The sequence below is a fragment of the Malaclemys terrapin genome, chromosome 7 (assembly GCF_027887155.1).
Source record: "Malaclemys terrapin pileata isolate rMalTer1 chromosome 7, rMalTer1.hap1, whole genome shotgun sequence".
NCBI classification, from domain to species: Eukaryota; Metazoa; Chordata; order Testudines; family Emydidae; genus Malaclemys; species Malaclemys terrapin.
The window spans coordinates 33,497,579-33,518,666 of NC_071511.1; the positions used below are offsets into that span (position 1 = coordinate 33,497,579).

Here is a 21,088-nt window from a genome sequence, read left to right on the forward strand (position 1 = left end):
CAGGGGTATTCTATCTGCTACCCAAGATCCATAAACCCGGAAACCCTGGATGCCCCATCATCTCAGGCATTGGCACTCTTACAGCAGGATTATCTGGCTATTTGGACTCTCTCCTCAGACCCTACGCTACCAGCACTCCCAGCTATCTTCAAGACACCACCGACTTCCTGAGGAAACTACAATGCATTGATATTCTTCCTGAAAACACCATCCTGGCCACCATGGATGTAGAAGGACTTTACACCAATATTCCACATGAGGATGGACTTACAAGCTGTCAGGAACAGTATCCCTGATGAGGCCACAGCACACCTGGTGGCTGAGCTTTGTGACTGTGTCCTCACCCACAACCACTTCAGATTTGGGGACAACTTATACCTTCAAGTCAGTGGCACTGCTATGGGTACCCGCATGAACCCACAGTATGCCAACATTTTTATGGCTGACTTAGAACAACGCTTCCTCAGCTGTCGTCCCCTAGTGCCCCTCCTCTACTTGCGTTACATTGATGACATCTTCATCATATGGACCCACGGAAAGGAGGCCCTTGAAGAATTCCACCTGGACTTCAACAATTTCCACCCCCCCATCAACTTCAGCCTGGACCAGTCCACACAAGAGATCCACTTCCTGGACACTACAGTGCAAATAAGTGATGGTCACATAAACACCACCCTATACCGGAAACCTACTGACTGCTATACGTACCTACATGCCTCCAGCTTCCATCCAAGACACATCACACGATCCATTATCTACAGCCAAGCCCTAAGATACAACCGAATTTGCTCCAACCCCTCAGACAGAGACAAACACCTACAAGATCTTTATCAAGCATTCGTAAAACTACAATACCCACCTGGGGAATTGAGGAAACAGATTGACAGAGCAAGACGGGTACCCAGAAATCACCTACTACAGGACAGACCCAACAAGGACAATAACAGAATACCACTGGCCATCACATACAGCCCCCAGCCAAAACCTCTCCAGCGCATTATCCACGATCTACAACCTATCCTGGAAAGTGATCCCTAACTCTCACAGACCTTGGGAGGCAGGCCAGTCCTCGCTTACAGACAACCCCCCAACCTGAAGCAAATACTCACCAGCAACTACACACCACACCACAGAAACACCAACCCAGGAACCAATCCCTGTAGCAAACCTCGTTGCCTATTCTGTCCCCATATCTACTCTGGCAACACCATCAGAGGACCCAACCACATCAGCCACACCATCAAGGGCTCATTCACTTGCACATCCACTAATGTTATAGATGCCATCATGTGCCAGCAATGCCCCTCTGCCATGTACATTGGCCAAACCGGACAGTCCCTCCGCAAAAGAATAAATGGACACAAATCGGACATCAGGAATGGTAACATACATAAGCCAGTAAGTGAACACTTCAATCTCCCTGGTCATTCTATTACAGATTTAAAAGTCACTATAATTGAACAAAAAAACTTCAAAAACAGACTTCAAAGAGAAACAGCAGAACTAAAATTCATTTGCAAATTTAACACCATTAATCTGGGCCTGAATAGGGACTGGGAGTGGCTGGCTCATTACAGAAGCAGCTTTTCCTCTCCTGGAATTGATACCTCCTCATCTATTATTGGGAATGGACTACGTCCACCCTGATTGAATTGGCCCTGTCAACACTGGTTCTCCACTTGCGAAGTAACTCCCTGCTCTCCATGTGTCACTATATAATGCCTGCATCTGTAACTTTCACTCTATGCATCCGAAGAAGTGAGGTTTTTACCCACGAAAGCTTATGCCCAAATAAATCTGTTAGTCTTTAAGGTGCCATCAGACTCCTTGTTGTTTTTGTAGATACAGACTAACACGGCTACCCCCTGATACTTGATAAAGTGAGCACTGTACACTATATTATGTGTTGTAATTAAAATCAATATATTTGAAAATCTAGAAAATATCCAAAAATATTTAAATAAATGGTATTCTATTATTGTTTAACAGTGCGATTAATCACAATTAATTTTTGTAATCATGTGATTAATCACAATTAATTTTTAATTGCTTGACAGCCCTATTGGTGACCCCTAATTCTTGTGTTATGAGAAGGAGTAAAAAACAGTTCCTTATCTATTTTATCTACATCAGTCATGATTTTATAAACCTCTATCATATCCCCCGTTACCCGTCTCTTTTCCAAGCTGAAAAGTCCCAGTTTTATTAATCTCTTATTTATCTTTAGCCGTTCCATACCCCTAATCCTTTTTGTTGCTCTTTTCTGAACCTTTTTCAATTCCAATATATCTTTTTTGAGATGGGGCGACCACATCTGCATGCATTTATGCATGGATTTATATAGAGGCAATATGATATTCTTCCTTGAGTGATTGCTCACATGCATTCTACAATAGGTGTGCGTGCTTGCCACGTGCACTGGTGCCAGAAGTTTTTCCCCTAGCTGTACCCATAGGGGAGTGCTCCTAGCGACCCCTGGAGTGGCGCCTTCATGGCGCGGTATAAGAGGCGCTGCGCGCTCTCCCCACCCTCAGTTCCTTCTTGCCGCCAGTGAAGGTGCATCGAAACTGCTCTGCTCCAGCTTGGCTGCAGCTTCTCTCTTGAACTGTTTTTCGTTCATTGTTAACCTGTAGTTAAAGTAGTTTAGATTAGTGTTAGTTTAATTTAGTGCGCCTGGGTTGGGGCATGCCCCGTGCCCCAGGCTTTAAGTCGTGCGATACTTGCAGGCGGCTGATGCCAGTGAGTGATCTGCACACAGACTGTTTACACTGTCTAGGGGAAACCCATCTCAGCGATCATTGCAAGAATTGCAGATCCTTCAAGCCTCAGACCAAGGAAGAGAGGGACATTCAGCTCCAAGTCATTCTGATGGAGTCGGCATTGACCCCAATTCCGGTGCGCCGCTCTGAGTCGGCACCAAGTATCGCAGTGTCAGTGCACGGCGACCTTTGGTGCCTTCCACCAGTTGGCACCGCTCCCCATTCGCGGGTCATGCCAAGAAGAGGTCTTCTCAACCGAGACACTGGAGCAAGACTGGAGAAGAGACTAGACCCACATTGGGCAGTTTTCGATCCCCGTCGGCCTCCAGGCCTCTGACTCAGGTTGAACTGTTGAAAAGGGTGGCATCGAGCCTCAACCTTCAAGCTGAGGAACCCTCAGACTCCCTCTTCAACAACCTATCCGCCTCAGTGCCGGGCAGGGTGTCCCTCCCACTCCACGGAGGGGTGGCGAAAATTTCAAACACCTTGTGTCAAACCCCGGCTTCCTTGCCCCCCATCTCTAAGAGGACGGAACGGAAGTACTTTGTGCCCACCAAGGGGCATGAATACCTGTACACCCACCCTGCCCCCAACTCCCTGGTAGTCAAGTTGGTCAACCACAGGCCCAACCAGCTCCTACTCCGAAAAATAAAGACTCAAGAAGGCTGGACTTATTCAGGAGAAAGGTTTATTCGTCCTCGAGTTTCCAGTTAAGGGTGGCAAACCATCAAGCCCTCCTAAGGTGGTATGAGTTCAATTTGTGGGGCTCTCTGCCCAAATCTGAGGACTCCCTCCCGGAGCGTGACAGGAAGGAGTTCAAGGCTCTGGTGGAGGAGGGGACAGCGGCTGCCAGGGCGACCCTGCAGGCAGCATCAGATGCTGCGGATACAGCCGCGTGGTCCATGGCCTCCGCGGTGTCCATGAGGAGGGCATCATGGCTCCTGCTGTCTGGGCTGTCCAGCGAGGCGCAGAACTCCCTGCAGGACCTTTCATTTGACAGCAAGGCTCTGTTTGCAGAACAGACGGACATGAAATTGCATGGCCTGAACGCTTAAGACACTTGGCCTCTATGTCCCAGCTCCGGCTAGACCAAGTTTAAGCTTCAGCTGGCTCCCACCCAGGCCACCCACTCTAAATATGAGCCCCCTTATAAAAAGTCTTGGGACTATAAGAAACGCCCATAGAGGCAGTCCCAAGCCGGGGCCTTCCAAGGGCAAACAGGCGGGAAAATGTTAGTTTTGACGGGCTGCCTGGGGGCGATTTACCCGTTCATACCAGGGATTCACCCACAATAAAGCTTCCCTTCTCCAACCGGTTGTGTTCTTTTCTCCCAGAGTGGTCGCGGTTGACCTCAGACCGTTGGGTCCTCAACACCGTCTTTCACTGCTACTCCCTCCAGTTTACCTCTACCCCACCCAACCACCCTCCGTCCCCGTCCCTCCTGGGGGACCCCTCTCACGAGGCCCTGCTCGAGCAGGAGGTGGGGCGGCTCCTTGGCCTAGGAGCGGTGGAAGTGGTGCCAGCGGAGTTCAGACGCAAGGGGTACTACTCCCGCTATTTCCTTATCCTAAAAGCCAAAGGGGGCTCAGGCCCATCCTAGACCTGCGAGGCCTGAACCAGTACATGGTAAAGCTCAAGTTCCGCATGGTCTCTCTGGCCTCCATCATCCCCTCCCTGGATCCCGGGGACTGGTACTTCGCCCTCGACCTGCAGGAAGTGTACTTCCACATACAAATATTCAAGAGGCACAGGCGTTTCCTCCGTTTCACAGTTGGGCAGGAACACTACCAATTTACGGTCCTCCCGTTTGGCCTGTCCACTGCTCCCAGGGCGTTCACGAAATGCATATCTGTGGTGGTGGCCTACCTCAGACGTCGTGGGGTTCAGCTCTTCCCCTATCTTGACGACTGGCTGGTCAAGGGCAGCTCCAGGTCACAGGTGCGGGATCACATGGCGCTCCTCCTGTCCACATGTGCCACCCTGGGCCTGTTGGTAAATGACACCAAGTCCACGTTAGTCCCGATGCAGCGCATGGAGTTTATCGGGGCAGTCCTGGACCCGATGTCAGCCAGGGCCACCAGACAGATTCGAGACCCTAAAAGGGCTCATTGACACGGTCACAAGGTTCCCCGTAACCACAGCCAGAGCATGCCTCCAGCTCCTGGGTCACATGTCAGCGTGCACATACGTGGTTCGCCACACCAGACTCAGGATGAGGCCCCTCCAGCACTGGTTGGCCTCGGTGTTCTCCCAGTCCAGAGATAGGAGAACTGTGCCAGAACTGGGGCTCACCTCCCTACAGTGGTGGTCCTCCCCGGGTAACATCCTCCACGGGGTCCCATTCAGGGGCAGGCCCCCATCAGTGGAGCTAGTGTCCAACGGGTTGGACCTGGGGTTGGGGGCCCATTTGGGGAATATTCAGACCCAAGGTCTGTGCATATAAACGTCAAGGAGCTCCAGGCAGTCCGGCTAGCATGCGTGGCCTTCCGCTCGCACCTGGAGGGCAGAGTGGTCAGGGTTCTCACGGACAACACAGCCTCAATGTTTTACATCAATAGGCAAGGCGTGGCCTGCTCCTCTGCCAGGAAACCCTCAGGCTGTGGGACTTCTGTATAGCCCACAACATTTGCCTACAAGCCTATCACTTACCGGGCGCCCGGAACTCATGGGCGGACACCTGAGCTGAGACTTCTCCTCTTAGCACGAGTCACTACACCCAGAGGTGGTGCACAGGATTTTCCAAGAGTGGGGAACTCCCCAGGTGGACCTGTTCGTGACTCAGCTGAACTGCTAGTGTCCCCGTTTCTGCTCCGGGGGAGGGGGGGGGCAGGGTTGGGCGTGGGCACCATCTCCGATGCCTTCCTCCTGTCCTGGTCGGGCCAGCTTCTCTATGCCTTCCCCGATCCCGTTGATCGGCAAGGTCTTGGAGAAGATAAAAACGGACAGGTCCTCCTGATTGCCCTGGCATGGCCCAGGCAACATTGGTACAGGACCCTCACAAGCCTGGCGGTCGCCCCGCCATGGCTGTTGCCATCCCACCTGGACCTGCTCTCCCAGGACCAGGGCTGCCTCCTCTGCCCCAACCTAGCGGCTCTCCACCTCATGGCATGGCTGCTCAATGGTTAGGCTGGGAGGAAAGGACGTGCTCAGAAGGGGTTCAGCCAGGGCCGGCTCTAGGATTTTTGCCGCCCCAAGCAGAAACAATTTTGTCCACCCCCCGTTTTTTTCTTGCCCCGCCTCAGCTCCGCCCCTTCCCCAAATCCCCAGCCCTGCCTCCTCCCCCCAGGCTCTCAAGCCTAGGAGGGAGGGGGAGAAGTGGAGCGCACACCGTGGCCACTCGGAGTCTCCCCCTCCCTCCCAGGCTCTCAAACCTAGGAGGGAGGGTGAGCAGCGGCGCGCGAATCAGCTGTTTCGTGCGCTGCGGCCGCTCAGGATCTCCCCCTCCCTCCCAGGTTTGAGAGCCTGGGAGGTTTGAGAGCCTGGGAGGGAGAGGGAGCAGCAGCGCGCGAATCAGCTGTTTTGCGTGCCATGGCGCGTGAGCGGCAGCAGCGGAGGTGAGCTAGGGCGACCGGGGCACATTTTTAGGGGCGGCATTCTGGCGCCGGCTATGCCGCCCCTAACAATGTGCCGCCCCAAGCACCAGCTTGTTTTGCTGGTGCCTAGAGCCGGCCCTGGGTTCAGCACGTCCTCCTGGAAAGCAGACGGCCCTCCACGCCTCAGGCCTACCTGGTGAAGTGGTCTCGGTTTTCCCAGTGAGTAGCCGATTGGGGCATTTCACCTGTGGCTGCTTCGATCCAACTCATTTTAGACTACCTCCTTCACCTTAGAGCCCGGGCCTAGTGCCCTCGTCCATCAAAGTGCACTTATCGGCTATATCGGCCTTCCACCCGCCGGTGCAGGGCCACACGGTCTTCTCCCATGCTATGACAGGCTGATTCCTCAAGGGATTGGATCATCTCTTCCCGTACATTAGGCCCCCAGTCCGGCAGTGGGACCTGAACTTGGTGCTGGCCCGGTTGATGGGTCTCCAATTTGAGCTGCTAGCTACATCCTCCTGTTCGCACCTCTCGCGGAAGGTGGCCTTCCTGGTGGTGATCACGTCAGCTAGACAGGTCTCAGAGCCCTGACCTCCAAACCCCCGTACACGGTGTTCCATAAGGATAAGGTCCAATTCCGACTACATCGTTCATTGCTCCCCAAGGTGGTCTCCACCTACCACATGGGTCAGGACATCTTCCTGCCGGTGCTCTGTCCCAAGCCCCATGCGTCCAGTAAGGAGCGCCTTCTCCACATGCTGGATTTGAGATGGGCTCTGGCCTTTTACCTGGAACGGACAAAGCTGTTCAGGAAGTCGTCGCAGATGTTCATCACCTCGGCCGAGCGCATGAGAGGTCGGCTGATCTCCATTCAGCAGCTCTCCAACTGGATCACTTTGTGTATTCGTACCTGTTACGACCTGGCGGGGATTCCCCCGCCGCCAATTGTAAGGGCACACTCGATTAGGGCGCAAGCCTTGTCAGCTGCCTTTTTAGCCCATGTTCCCATTCAGGACATTTGTAGGACTGCCACGTGGTCTTCCATTCACACTTCACCTCGCATTATGCGATTGTCTCCCAAACCAGAGAGGATGCTGGGTTCGGCAGGGCGGTAGTCCATCCCGAAAGTCTGTGAACTCCTACCCACCTCCAACAGATATAGCTTGGAATCACCTATTGTGGAATGCACATGAGCAATCACTCGAAGAAGAAAAGACAGTTACCTTTTCCATAACTGGTGTTCTTTGAGATGTGTTGCTCATGTCCATTCCACATCCCGCCCTCCTTCCCCTCCGTTGGAGTTGTCTGGCAAGAAGGAACTGAGGGTGGGGGAGTGTGCAGCGCCCCTTATACCGCGCCATGGAGGCACCACTGCAGGGGCCGCTAAGGGCGCTCCCCTACGGGTACTGCTAGGGGAAAAACTTCCGGCACCGATGCACATGGCGAGCACACACACCTATTGTGGAATGGACATGAGCAACACATCTTGAAGAACACCAGTTACGGAAAAGGTAACTGTCTTTTTTCTGTCTTAGTACACTGGTCTACAATTTTTGAGAAGTCATCTGCTTCAGAGATAAAATGTGCTATTTATTATGTATTTTGATGTGCTGAATTCAAATATGACAATTAAAACAACTGATAGGCTACTGTTTCTAAGATATTTAAGTTTTTACATTTTATGTCTATGTATATTGTGTAGATAGTAGAGTTTTAATCATAAATTGTAAACCTAGGTCTTTTCATGTGTTTATGGTTGCTTTACATGATAATATTTCACCTGTCCTGTTTATTTAACACTTTAAAAATCAGCAAAAGGGTTACATAAATAAAATTTATTATGAAACAAAAGGCAAAAAACTATTATGTACATAGTTTAGTCCTATTCAGTGTCTACTCGGCGCTTCTTGGCTTGTCTCTTGTATTCATTAAATGGAGCATCTCTTGTCACTTTCCAGCAATAGTCTGCAAGCATTGATGGGCTCCATTTGCCCTGATAGCGTTTCTCCATTGTTGCAATGTCCTGGTGAAATCGCTCGCCATGCTCGTCGCTCACTGCTCCGCAGTTCGGTGGAAAAAAATCTAGATGAGAGTGCAAAAAATGTATCTTTAGTGACATGTTGCAACCAAGGCTTTTGTATGCCTTGAGGAGGTTTTCCACCAACAACCTGTAGTTGTCTGCCTTGTTGTTTCCGAGAAAATTTATTGCCACTAACTGGAAGGCTTTCCATGCCGTCTTTTCCTTGCCACGCAGTGCGTGGTCAAATGCATCATCTCAAAGAAGTTCACGAATCTGAGGACCAACAAAGACACCTTCCTTTATCTTAGCTTCACTTAACCTTGGAAATTTTTCATGGAGGTACTTGAAAGCTGCTTATGGCCTTGACAAAGTTCTTCATCAGACCCAGCTTGATGTGTAAGGGTGGTAACAAAATCTTCCTTGATTCAACAAGTGGTGGATGCTGAACACTTTTCCTCCCAGGCTCCAATGACTGTCGGAGTGGCCAATCTTTCTTGATGTAGTGGGAATCTCTTGCACGACTATCCCATTCGCAGAGAAAACAGCAGTACTTTGTGTATCCAGTCTGCAGACCAAGCAAGAGAGCAACAACCTTCAAATCGCCACAAAGCTGCCACTGATGTTGGTCATAGTTTATGCACCTCAAAAGTTGTTTCATGTTGTTATAGGTTTCCTTCATATGGACTGCATGACCAACTGGAATTGATGGCAAAACATTGCCATTATGCAGTAAAACAGCTTTAATACTCGTCTTCGATGAATCAATGAACAGTCTCCACTCATTTGGATCGTGAACGATGTTGAGGGCTGCCATCACACCATCGATGTTGTTGCAGGCTACAAGATCACCTTCCATGAAGAAGAATGGGACAAGATCCTTTTGACGGTCACGGAACATGGAAACCCTAACATCACCTGCCAGGAGATTCCACCGCTGTAGTCTGGAGCCCAACAGCTCTGCCTTACTCTTGGGTAGTCCAAATCCCTGGCAAGGTCATTCAGTTCACCTTGTGTTATGAGGTGTGGTTCAGAGGAGGAGGATGGGAGAAAATGTGGGTCCTGTGACATTGATGGTTCAGGACCAGAAGTTTCATCCTCTTCCTTTTCCTCATCTGACTCAAGTGAGAATGATTCTGGTGCATCAGGAACCGGCAGTGCTTCTCCGTGGGGTACTGAGCGTATAACTGATGGAATGTTTGGATAATGCACAGTCCACTTTTTCTTCTTTGACACACCTTTCCCAACTGGAGGCACCATGCAGAAGTAACAATTGCTGGTATGATCTGTTGGCTCTCTCCAAATCATTGGCACTGCAAAAGGCATAGATTTCCTTTTCCTGTTCAACCACTTGCAAAGATTTGTTGCACAAGTGTTGCAGCATATGTGTGGGGCCCACCTCTTGTCCTGATCTCTAATTTTGCAGCCAAAATAAAGGTGATAGGCTTTCTTAACCATAGTGGTTATACTGCGCTTTTGTGATGCAAAAGTCACTTCACCCCAAACATAGCAAAAGTTATCTGCACTGTTCACACAAGTACGAGGCATCTCTGCTCACTTTGGCTAAACAGAAATGTGTCCCTTTGCAAAATCAAACACTGACAAATAAGGGAGCACGACACTGTATGATTTCTAGAGCTGATATAGGGCAATTGTTCAGCAGAGTGATGTAAGCTTGGTTACGATTGCATCATCCATGACTTCTAGGAATAACATGATGCAATTCATATCATGTATGACGCAATACCAGCTTCAGATTGCATCATTCATTGTTTTGCCTAAAAAGCAAGTACTGTCCAAACCCAGTCATAGATTTATTCATAGATCCAGTCAAAGATGTATTTTAGTCATTTCTGGTTTAAATTGAGATCCCTTCCCCTTATCACTTATCCTCCGCCATTCCCAAGTCAAGGGTCGTATATCCTGATCCAATAGCATATCTTGAAAACTAGAGCCAATCAACAATTTTAAGCATCATTTTCGTTCTCAGTGACCCAGAATTAGTAAAGTTTGACTACATTTATTTCAGAAGCATTTTGGCTGTAGAGCAGTGTTATCTATCCCTTTCTTAATGATTCCCAACATTAGTGGAGAATGCTGTGGGGGAAACAGCCTAGGGGAGTGATCGAGGGTGCTGTGGGATGGGGATAGGGGTGACCAGGGAGAGCTGAAGGGTTGTAAGGGAAGAGAATGATCAGAGAGTGCTGGGAACTTGCAATGGGGAGTGTGTGTGTGAGTGTGAGTGAGAGAGACAGACTAGGGAATGAGGGGAGGGGAGGGGGGATGACCAAGAAGTGTTGGGAGAAAAGGGGGGAGTGACTGGTGAGTGCTGTGGGGGGGTAATGGGGGTGACTGGTGAGTCCTGGGGGGGTAATGGGAGTGACTGGGGAGGAGGAGTAGTGGGGGGAGACCAGGAGTACTGGGGGAAGAGCAAGGATGACTGGGGTGGGGTGGGGTGGGCTGGGGGAGTAGTGGGGAAGAGGGGCGGACCAGGGAGGGTTAGGGAGTAGCAGGGGGAGGAGAGTGACTAGGGGGGGAAATGGGGGGTGACTGGTGAGTTCTGGGGAGGAAGTGCGGGGGGACCAGGAGTACTGGAGGAAGAGTGAGGGTGGCGGGGTGGGCTGGGGGAGTAGTGAGGAAGAGGAGTGACCGGGGCGGGCTGGGGGAGTAGTGGGGAAGGGGGAGACCAGGGAGTAGCCGGGGGAGGGGGGTGACTGGTGAGTGCTGGGGAGGAAGTGGGGGGGACCAGGAGTACTGGGGGAAGAGCGAGGGTGACGAGGCAGGCTGGGGGAGTAGTGGGGGGAGGGGGGTGACTGGGGAGAGAGCGGGGAGGCTGGAGGGGGGGAGTGGAGACGGGGGAGGGGGGACCAGGCGGGTGGGCTGCTGGAGCGGGGTGGGAGGGCAGATCCCCGGGGCGCTGGGGAGGGCCCGGCTCTCCCGCCACGGGGCGCGGTGCCCAGGCCGCGGGCGCTATGGGGGTGTCTCGGCCCGTCCCGGTCCCTCCCTCGCTCCCGCCTCTCCCCGTCACGGGGGGCGGGCCGGGCCGGCCGGGCGATGTCGGCTGCAGCGGATGCGGCCCCGGGCGGGCCGGAGGCGCCGGGCTCAATCAACTCCCCCTGGGTCACCGCTGCCGGGCTGGCGCTGGGCCCCGGCTCCCCCGCGCTCTGCTGGGCCGCGCTGCTCGCCTGCCTCAGCCTGGCCTGCGCCTACGTGGGCAGCCTCTACGTGTGGAACAGCCACCTGCCCCGGTGAGTGACCCCCCCCCGGGACCGACCCTCCTGCCCCGGTGCGTGACACCCCCCCCCGGGACCGACCCACCTGCCCCGGTGCGTTACCCCCCCCCCCGGGACCGACCCACCTGCCCCGGTGCGTGACACCCCCCCCCGGGACCGACCCACCTGCCCCGGTGCGTGACACCCCCCCCCGGGACCGACCCACCTGCCCCGGTGCGTGACACCCCCCCCCGGGACCGACCCACCTGCCCCGGTGCGTGACACCCCCCCCGGGACCGACCCACCTGCCCCGGTGAGTGACCCCCCCCCGGGACCGACCCAGCCCCCCTGGACCGACCCACCTGCCCCGGTGAGTGACCCCCCCTCCGGGACTGACCCACCTGCCCCGGTGCGTGACACCCCCCCCCGGGACCGACCCACCTGCCCCGGTGCGTGACACCCCCCCCGGGACCGACCCACCTGCCCCGGTGCGTGACCCCCCCCCGGGACCGACCCACCTGCCCCGGGACCGACCCACCTGCCCCGGTGAGTGACCCCCCCCCGGGACCGACCCAGCCCCCCGGGACCGACTCACCTGCCCCAGTGAGTGACCCCGCCCAGGACCGACTCACCTGCCCCAGTGAGTGACACCCCCCGGGACTGACCCACCTGCCCCGGCGAGTGACTCCCCCCCCCCCCCCCCCCGTTCCGACCCACCTGCCCCGGTGAGTGACTCCCCCTCCTAGTACTGCCCCGAACCTCTTGAGCCACCTGCCTCAGTGAGTGACAACCCCCCTGGTGCTGCCCCCCCCCCCAGTTACCTTCCCCAGTGAGTGACACACACCCCTCCCCCCATACCGCCCTGGCCCCCCCCCCCCGAGCCATCTGCCACGGTGAGTGACCCAACCCCCAGTACTGCCCCAGTGAGTGACCCCCTCTCCCGGTACCGACCCCCCCCCCCTCGAGCCACCTGCCCCGACCCCCTCTCCTGATACTGATCCACCACCCCTCCAGCTACCTGCCCCAGTGAGTGACACCCCGCCCCCAGTACCGCCCTGCCCCCGAGCCACCTGCCAACCCCCCTGGTGAGTGACTTCCCTCTCCCAGTACCAGCCTCCCGAGCCCCCTACTCCGGTGAGTGACACCCCCCTCAGTACCTCTCAGGTGAGTGACAGAGACAGCCCCTTACCCAGATCTGGCCCCCTGTAGTATCTGCGTTGCCCATAGGACATGTTCAGATTGTGCAGAATCTTGGATATTACTTTTTTTTTTTTTTTTTTTAAAGAACCATTCTAGCCCTTGTGCTTCGTAGATTCATTGATTCTGAAGCCAGAAAGGACAATAGTGATGGCCCACACTGAGCCTCTACAGTAGCTAGGCAATTGCTTCTGGCTAGGAGAAACTGTCCAGTGCCTTAGAATGGAAACGCTTTGGGGCAGAGGGGCTGTCTCTTTTCTCCAAGTTTGTGCAGTGCTGGGTGCAATGGAGTTCTGGTCCATGGCTACACAATTCATATAATAATAATAATGGGAACTGACGTAGTGTTGCCTTCCTGAGTCTGCAGAAAGGCTGAAATGATGGCTGGAGGAGGTATGAAGGCCTCAGTCCTCTATGGGAGACAAATGCCAGTGTTAACTGTTTCAGAGTAGCAGCCGTGTTAGTCTGTATCCGCAAAAAGAACAGGAGTACTTGTGGCACCTTAGAGACTAACAAATTTATTAGAGCATAAGCTTTCGTGGGCTACAGCCCACTTCTTCGGATGCATATAAATTTGTTAGTCTCTAAGGTGCCACAAGTACTCCTGTTCTTTTAGTGTTAACTGTTGCATGGCCAATAAGCAGATGCAATAGGAGAGGTTGTGGAAATTGGCAGGAAAATCATTAGATGTGAAGAGCCACAAAGATGGGGAAGGAGGAGGGAAATCAGGAAAGGCGGGTGGGGAAGGAAGAGAAATAAAGGCCAGAGGGGGATGGGGTGGGGGAATTCTGCCCCCAACATGAAATTGTCATTAACAGTGGGACTCGGCTCCCTCCCCCAAATGAGCTCAACACCCCTGGCTTACATCAAGACACACAGAGAGAAAAACATAGCCCAAGGTCACACGGTGGGTTCGTGGCAGAGCCAGGAATAGAACCCAGGAGTCCTGAGGACCTAGCCCCCTAGGCCGTACGACAGAGCAGCCTCCATTCCTCTGCATCCTGAAGGTTTGTCTCCATTTGCAGAGACCACCCGGCTGTGATCAAGCGGCGATTCACCAGCGTTCTGATCGTCTCTGGCCTCTCACCACTCTTCGTCTGGCTCTGGAAGGAACTGACAGGCATTAAGGTAAGATTGTCACCTGGTCTCTATCGACTCCCTCCCCTCCCTCACCCTCTGCAAGTTGGGCTGCCTACCTGGAGAGTAGTCATGTGACTCATGTAGCAAGCTGGGACTCCCTTGCAGCTAGCCTGGTCCTTCACATCACCCCTCCTTCCTGGCTAATCCCATCAGGGAAAATCCTTTTAGTTAGTGCTGTGCCAGCCACTGCCTCACCCTCTGGCTCTGAGTATTGTATTACATGGGTGCTTGCACACCCTGATCAAGATCAGGAGCCCCTGTCATGCTGGGGACTGCACAAAGCCCCCAGCTGAAATCAGGGCCCCATGGTGATAGGTGCTGCACAGGCACACAATGAGAGACAGGCCATGCCGAAGAAGAACTCACAGTCTAAACAGACACAGGGTTGGAGGGGAAACAAAGGCACTGAGAGGAGAAGGGACTAGCCCAAGGTCTCTGAGCTCTGTGCACTAGTCAATGGAGTGTGGGAGCTGGCTGCAAGGCTGGGCCAGGGGGTAATGGCCTGCATGGTCCTGATCCACATGTGTCTTGTGTTTTGCTCAGCCAGGTATATCCCTGCTAGTTCTGCTGGGCTTCCGACTGGAGGGAATCGTGCCAGCGACTCTACTGCCCTTGTTGCTCACCATGGTATGTGTAGGGCTAATGCCCTAGGGCTGCCCTGCACCAGGGCCGGCTTTAGGCCAATTCAACCAATTCCCCTGAATTGGGCCCCGCGCCTAAGAGGGCTCCGCGCCCAAGCCCCGGTACGGCGAACCGGCATGGCCTGGCTTCTCCAGGGGGCAATTTAAAGGGCCTGGGGCTCCCAGCAGGGGCTGGAGCCCCAGGCCCTTTAAATTGCCACCAGAGCCCCACTGCTGGAGCCCTGGGGTAGGGCTGCGAGGCTCTGGGGGCTATTTAAAAAGTCCAGGGCTCCTGCTGCCTCTACCGCCCCGGCCCTTTAAATAGCCGCTGGAGCCCCGCCACTTCCCCAGGGCTCCCTCGACTATTTAAAGGGCCGGGGCAGTAGAAGCAGGGGAGCCCCGGGCCCTTTAAGTAGACCCCAGAGCCCTGGGATAGCGGGGGCTCGGGGGCTATTTAAAGGGCTGGGGCTCTATCTGCCTCTGCTGCACCCCCTGCCCTGCCTGCAGCCAGCCCTGCACCCCCTGCCCTGCCTGCAGCCAGGCCCTGTCTCCAGCCAGCCCCTGCTGCACCCCCTGCTCTGCCTCCAGCCCCACACCCCCTGCCTGTCCTGCCTGCACAAGCCCCGCCTGCCCTGCCTACAGCCAACCCTTGCCGCACCCTCTGCCCTGTCTCCAGCCAACTCCTGCCGCACCCCCTGCGGCCCTATCCGAAGCCAGCCAGCCCCACGCACGCCCCTCCCCGCACCAGCCCCGCACCCCCTGCCCTGCCTGCAGCCAGCCCCGCACTCCCTGCCCAGTCTCCAGCCAACCCCTGCCACACACCCCTGCCTGAAGCCAGCCAGTCCCGCACTCCTCTGTCTCCAGCCCTGCCAACCCCTGCCACATACCCCTGCGATCCTGCCTGAAGCCAGCCAGCCTGCCCCACACACCCCTGTCTCCAGCCAGTCTCGCACCCCTTGCCCTGCCTGCATCCAGACCCTACCTGCAGTCAGCCCCTGCCCTGCCTCCAGCCAGCCTGGAAACGGAGCTCATTAACCAATCAACAGCATATATGACGCAATGTGCAAAATATATAAAATTATTATTTATATAGTTATGGAAAGTAAATAATACATGGAAGAAATGAAAGGCTTTTTTTTTTACGTTTTTTTTTTTTTTTTTTTGTTAGTCATCCCTGCTGGGGCCCCACCGAAAATGTTCGAATTGGGCCCCGCACTTCCTAAAGCCGGCCCTGCCCTGCACCAACCTGCCAGGCCCCTGATAGAGGCTTTGCTGGGAGCAGGTGCCTGCTTTCTCTTGGGGGCCATTGGTTTGTCTGTCAAACCGCCTTCTCCCCAGCCCTGCTTGCTGTAGCATACCAGCAAACACAGAGATGCCAGGCTCAGTGGTCTGCCCTGTGCTGCTGCCCTTGCTGCAGGGCCTGGACTCCTCCATGGTGGGGATGTGGTGCAGGCTGCTTTGTCCTGACCTTGCTAGCAAACTGGGCATAGCAGAGCTGCCCCTCTGAGATCAGTTGGAAGGACTGTGACTCACTGAGCAGACAGGGCTTAATGGCCAGATGCCATCTCTAGAGGTGCTGAGCAGAGATTTCCAAACTGCCCAGGGGCTTTAGATACCCATTAAAATGCCAGGGAACCAGGCACCCAGATCCTTTGTGTGACGTTTGAACAATGGCTGCTGTCTCTGTAGGGGGACAGGACTGACAGCTGGGGTAAACCTGAATGCCAAAGGGGACGCTCACTCAGCACCTCCTTTTCTGTGCCAGGTCCTGTTTCTTGGTCCCCTCATTCAGCTCTCGATGGACTGTCCCTGGGACTGGGTTGATGGACTGAAGGTCATGTTTGGTAAGGCCTTGCTATTTAGATGATGGTAGCATGTAGGAACACAGACCAAAATCGTCTCCTCTCATGCTGTGTGCCGGGTGCTGCGCAGACACAGTGAGAGACAGTCCCTGCCCTGAGGAGCTCACAGTCTAGCTAGACAAATGGTGGGAGGGGAAACTGGGGCATGGAGAGGGGAAGGGACTCACCTGAGGCCATTGGCAGAGCCAGGATTAGACCCCAGGAGTCCTGGCTCAGCTCCGTGTCTCTAGACCAGGCTGCCTGTAACAGCAAGCTGCAGGGAGTATTGGTGGTGAGCTAAGGGCACTAGGGGGCATAGGTCGGCAGAGCTCTGTCTCCTGGGAGCTGCTCAGAGCTAGTGGGAGTGCACAGGGACAAAGGAGGAGGTCCCAGAGTCATGGGAGGGGGCATCCTCGGCCTGGTCTGTCTTTTTGCTCAGATCTATTGAGATGAGATGCCCAAGCAGCACTGGGGAGGCGAGCTCTCTGCCAGGCCTCCACAGGACATCCCAGAGACCTCCAGCAGCGCCAGACACATAATGCTACCTTCCTTCTCCCTGCAGACCCCCGCTTCTGGGCGCTGTGCCTGAGTGACATGCGCTGGCTCCGCAACCAGGTGATCGCACCCCTGACAGAGGAGCTGGTATTCCGGGCCTGTATGCTGCCTATGCTCATCCCTTGTACCGGCTTGGGGCCAGCCATCTTCACCTGCCCGCTCTTCTTCGGGGTTGGTGAGTACCCAGCACTGCTCAGGCCCCCTGACCGAGCTGTCCCATGGTGTCTGACAGAGCTCCCTCCCCAGCCACTGCAAAGCATCCAAGCAGGGTCAATGGTATGGTTCTGAGCACAGCTTCCATCCCCCGCCCCCAGGTTGCTGGGAGTGGTGGGGGCAAAGTCAGGGGGCATGGGACTTAGGCCCAGCATTGCTCCTTCCCACGTCACTTTTCCCCACCCCTCCTCTCTGTCTGTCTCCCTTCCTCTTCCTGTACCCAGTGGGGCTGAGGGGTTTGCACTGATCCCACCCCCCCAGAGCAGCTTGGCAAAGGAACCAGTACCTACCTCCTCCCATACAGTGGGGGGAAGGCCGAATTCAGCGTCTCCGCTCCTCTCCCCAGTCTCACTGAGCACAAAGCAAGCCCTTCTGAGCTAGGGGTGTCTACCTTGGGCGCAGGAGCATGGATTAGAACTCTCAGCTCTATGCACAGCCCCCTGCCTGGTGCCCATTAGGGGCCAGCATGCTCACAGAGACGGGGAGCAGGTGGAAGTGGGGTTGGTGCAGCCTGGTCCAAGCAGGGTTCTCCTCAGATCAGCTCCTGCCAGTGGAGGCTAGGGAGGGGGTGCCGGGCTGGCCACAGGCATTGATGGACATTTCCCTCTTTCAGCTCACTTCCACCACGTTATTGAGCAGCTACGGTTCCGTCAGGGCAGCGTGGCCAGCATCTTCCTGTCGGCAGGTAGGAAATGGTTGCCAGGATGATGGTCCTGAACTAAGGACCCCTAGACCAGCACTACCTTAACCTGCTCTGGGTGCAGCTGGTTGCGTGTGAACCTGCTAGCATTTCCTCCTCATTACCGGGGCAGAGGTAATTATGGTCAGACCCCTACCTAGAGCAATCACACACATCTAGCCAGCCCTGGAGCTCCCCTTCGCCGGACTCTGGCTCTTAACTGAGGAGAGTCCCCGTCTGCCACCAATGATGTGTGCCTGTACCACAGGTGTGGAGATGCAGCCATCTCTGGGGAGAGGAATATGTATTGTCCCACTGTATTGGAGGCTGTTGGGTCAAAAGCACAATGAGAGCAGCGCAAGTTGGCTGGGAAGAGTTTGGAGCGAGTTGTGGGGGTGAACAGCAGCTTCCCTCCAGAACAGCAGGTGAAGTCTGGAGGGAAGCTACCAGTGGTGAGCAGCAACAAGCACCAGAAAAGAAGGGATGCAGTAAGTGGGGAGCCAGTGGATACAACCCCGGTGATTGAGTTCCATTGTCAAAGGGGAGCTAGTAACAGAGCTGAAATAGCCACTAAAGGGATAATACCTAGAAAAGAGGAAAAGTTCAGGGAAGACCAATGAAGGAAATAGAGCTACTAAACATCCTTTAGACAAGGTGAAGTGACAGGAACAGAGACTTTGGCAGAAGAGGGTTAATTGTTCAATCAATCAGGAAGCCAACATATCAAGGAATACGTATCTTTATTGAAGCTGGAACTCAAAACAGTATGAAGGGTGGAGTTTATGTTCTAGTCCATTGTATTTTCTAAATCAGAATTCTTTTGTTCACTAAATGTAAATTGTAATCTATAAAGTGAGTTTAATTAACATAACTTTAGTTAGTTTGGCCTCTCTCTGGATCCCTGGTGGTGGGGGAAGATGTGGCAACCCTGTTTTAAGCGCGCACAGTTTTTTGCCAGAAGTGATCAGTGGTGATGCTGTATAAGGGAGTTTCTGTGGCTCTCTCAAAGATTCTGCTCTCTCCTGCAGCTTTCCAGTTCTCATATACAGCTGTCTTCGGGGCCTACACAGCGTTCATCTTCATTAGGACAGGTCAGTGCTGCAGGTTGCCTTCCTGTGCAGGCAGAGTTCCCTCCCCAGCCTAGCATGGAACCACCAGCCATTTCTCTACCCTCTACCACAGGGGCTCTAGTGAGATAAGACCAGATGCCTGTCTTGGAAAGAGTCCCTTCCCCTGTTTATGCCGTATTCCTCCCTTATAACCAGTTGGGCTCCAGGGGTTTGTCTCTCCCACAGGGCAGCCTGCACCCAGACTCCCACCCCCCCTTGTGTCACACATCACCTCCATATAACAAAATTCATTCCACATATGGATGTAAAAAATTAGAACACTGGCTCCAGTCCCCCCAAAGCGGAGTCACAGGGCTGCTTCAGCTCATCTCTAGGCTTATGAATGCATGGTTGTGGCACACTGTGGGTTTAAAAAAAAAAAAAAAAGTTCTCTTCTCCCATCCAGGACACCTGATTGGCCCCGTGTTGTGCCACTCCTTCTGCAACTACATTGGCTTCCCTGCCATCTGTGCTGCCCTGGAGCATCCCCAGCGCCTCACTGTTGTCATCTTCTATGTGCTGGGCATGGTGCTCTTCCTCCTGCTCCTGCACCCCATGACTGATCCAGCTTTCTTTGGAGACGTCCCTATTTGCTCTCTGTCTGCAACCAGCTCTGGCTTCTCTGTGTGCTCCTGACACCTGGGGCACGGGTTTCAGACCCGACACCCCCTCCCCCAAGAGCAAGATATATATTTTTTTATTATTAAAGTACTTTGGAAGGCGTGCTAACTTGTCTTTCTATTACTGATTTTGAGGGCTGCTACAGCAGGCCCTTTCCCCCTCCCAGTGGGTAACATCATTTAAATCAGTTTCTGTACCGAATGACTGGAGGATAGCTAATGTGACACCAATTTTTAAAAAGGCCTCTAGAGGTGATCCTGGCAATTAGAGCTTGGGAAGCCTGACTTCTAGGAAAGAACACAATTGTCAGACCCAGGTGAACAGAATCTGTGGGGAAGAGCCAATCAACAAGCAGGCGAACAAAAAGGATCCAGAGCACTTAAATGTTCAGAAAGCCTTTCTAAGCGCGGTAAAGTGTCATGGAATATGGGGGAGGGGGGTCCTGTCCTGGATCAGTAACTGGTTTAAAAGATAGGCATATATGGTCAGTGTGGGGAATGGAGAGAGGTAAATAGTGGTGCCCCCAGGGGTGGGTCTGTACCGGGACCAGTCCTTTTCATGAGCTACAAAGGGATCTCTCAACATATCCCAACTATGCATATAGGACCTGAGGGGGGGGTGCAAATAACATTAATAGGCAGCAGGTTTAAAGGGAAGTCTGGACTAGAGCAACCATTGCTCTGACCCCAGAGGGCCATTCTTACGAGTTTTCCAGTAAACCCTCACTTAGGAGCAACCTCAGCACGCAGGTTTTCATAACTCTGCCCACCACCTTAGGGGGGGGCTTCCAAAAGTCTACACCGGCCCATTGTTAACACAGCTCCGGAACTAGCGTGCAGACGGAAAGGTCGTAGCTTGGACTCTGTTGTCTCATTGCCCCTTCTAGCAAACCAAACAGGCAGCCACTTGCGCCTGCCCCGCTGGGTCTGAGCCTCGCGGCTCTGCCCTTCCCAGTGCCAGGCAGCGCCCCTCGCCCCAGCCGGCTCGAGCTGCTGCCTGGGCAGGGCCCAGCCGGGCTTCAGACGGACCAAACAGCGTCTCTTTGTAACGTAGCTGGGCCTCGGCTGCCACGCGCCGCCGGTGACTGAGGGCCGGGGTCGGGCCCCGGGGAAGGGTCCCCGCGCGGGCGCTCTCTGCGCTGCAGCTGCTGCCTCTACTCGCTCGCGCGTAGGCCGCTTCCGGGCTTATGCCGCCGCCCCAACCAATACGAGCGGAGCCCCCCTCCCCCCGTCTCCAAGGGGGCGGAGAGCGCGCGTGCACCATGACGCATGCGCATTTTCTCGGGAGAGGGGTGTTTGGTCCTCCTGCGTATGCCCGTCCCCAGCCAAGTAGTTACTATATCAGGGGCCAGCAAAGAGCCTGTGCGCTCTAGGGCCCTGCGGAGGGGAGGTATATGGGGGAGAGGCAGATTTCTGTGTAGGGGAAGATCAGGGATCCTCCCGCCCTCTGTAGCAGGGAGCTCTGCCTAGGAGCAAGTGGTGCTATTGTAGGAGGGGGGCACTACCCTATACAGCCTAGTAGCTGCTGCTGTTAGAGGCGATGCTAAGTAAAAGCTTACACCGGGCGGGGGGGAATCCCTCTGTAGGGGC

At 54.4% G+C, this 21,088-nt stretch overlaps 1 protein-coding gene and 1 long non-coding RNA gene across 3 annotated transcripts; one reads left to right on the plus strand and one right to left on the minus strand.

The window, feature by feature from the left end:
- Positions 1-3,430: 3,430 nt before the first annotated feature.
- Positions 3,431-12,282, minus strand: LOC128840766 (uncharacterized). 2 transcript variants are annotated; one of them, XR_008445708.1, is made up of 3 exons: positions 12,242-12,282; positions 4,626-4,745; positions 3,431-3,766 (listed from the first exon to the last, which is right to left on the minus strand). It is a non-coding gene; the product is annotated as an uncharacterized LOC128840766 (long non-coding RNA). The 2 variants fall into 2 exon arrangements; XR_008445707.1 differs by lacking the exon at positions 12,242-12,282 and having other exon boundaries at positions 4,626-5,400.
- RCE1 (Ras converting CAAX endopeptidase 1) lies at positions 11,224-19,602 on the plus strand. The gene is made up of 8 exons (XM_054035151.1): positions 11,224-11,560; positions 13,747-13,849; positions 14,405-14,488; positions 16,247-16,325; positions 16,885-17,052; positions 17,704-17,775; positions 18,798-18,860; positions 19,285-19,602. The coding sequence occupies exons 1-8, from the start codon at positions 11,367-11,369 to the stop codon at positions 19,512-19,514; spliced, it is 993 nt and encodes a 330-aa protein (XP_053891126.1). The 5' UTR covers positions 11,224-11,366; the 3' UTR covers positions 19,515-19,602.
- The last annotated feature ends 1,486 nt before the right edge of the window (positions 19,603-21,088 follow it).

Coding starts and splice junctions, on each gene's coding strand:
- RCE1 (XM_054035151.1), top strand. CDS start 11,367: ATGTCGGCTGCAGCGGATGCGGCCCCGGGCGGGCCGGAGGCGCCGGGC. Junction 17,776..18,797: donor CAGCATCTTCCTGTCGGCAG/GTAGGAAATGGT, acceptor TCTCTCCTGCAG/CTTTCCAGTTCTCATATACA. Junction 18,861..19,284: donor GTTCATCTTCATTAGGACAG/GTCAGTGCTGCA, acceptor TCTCCCATCCAG/GACACCTGATTGGCCCCGTG.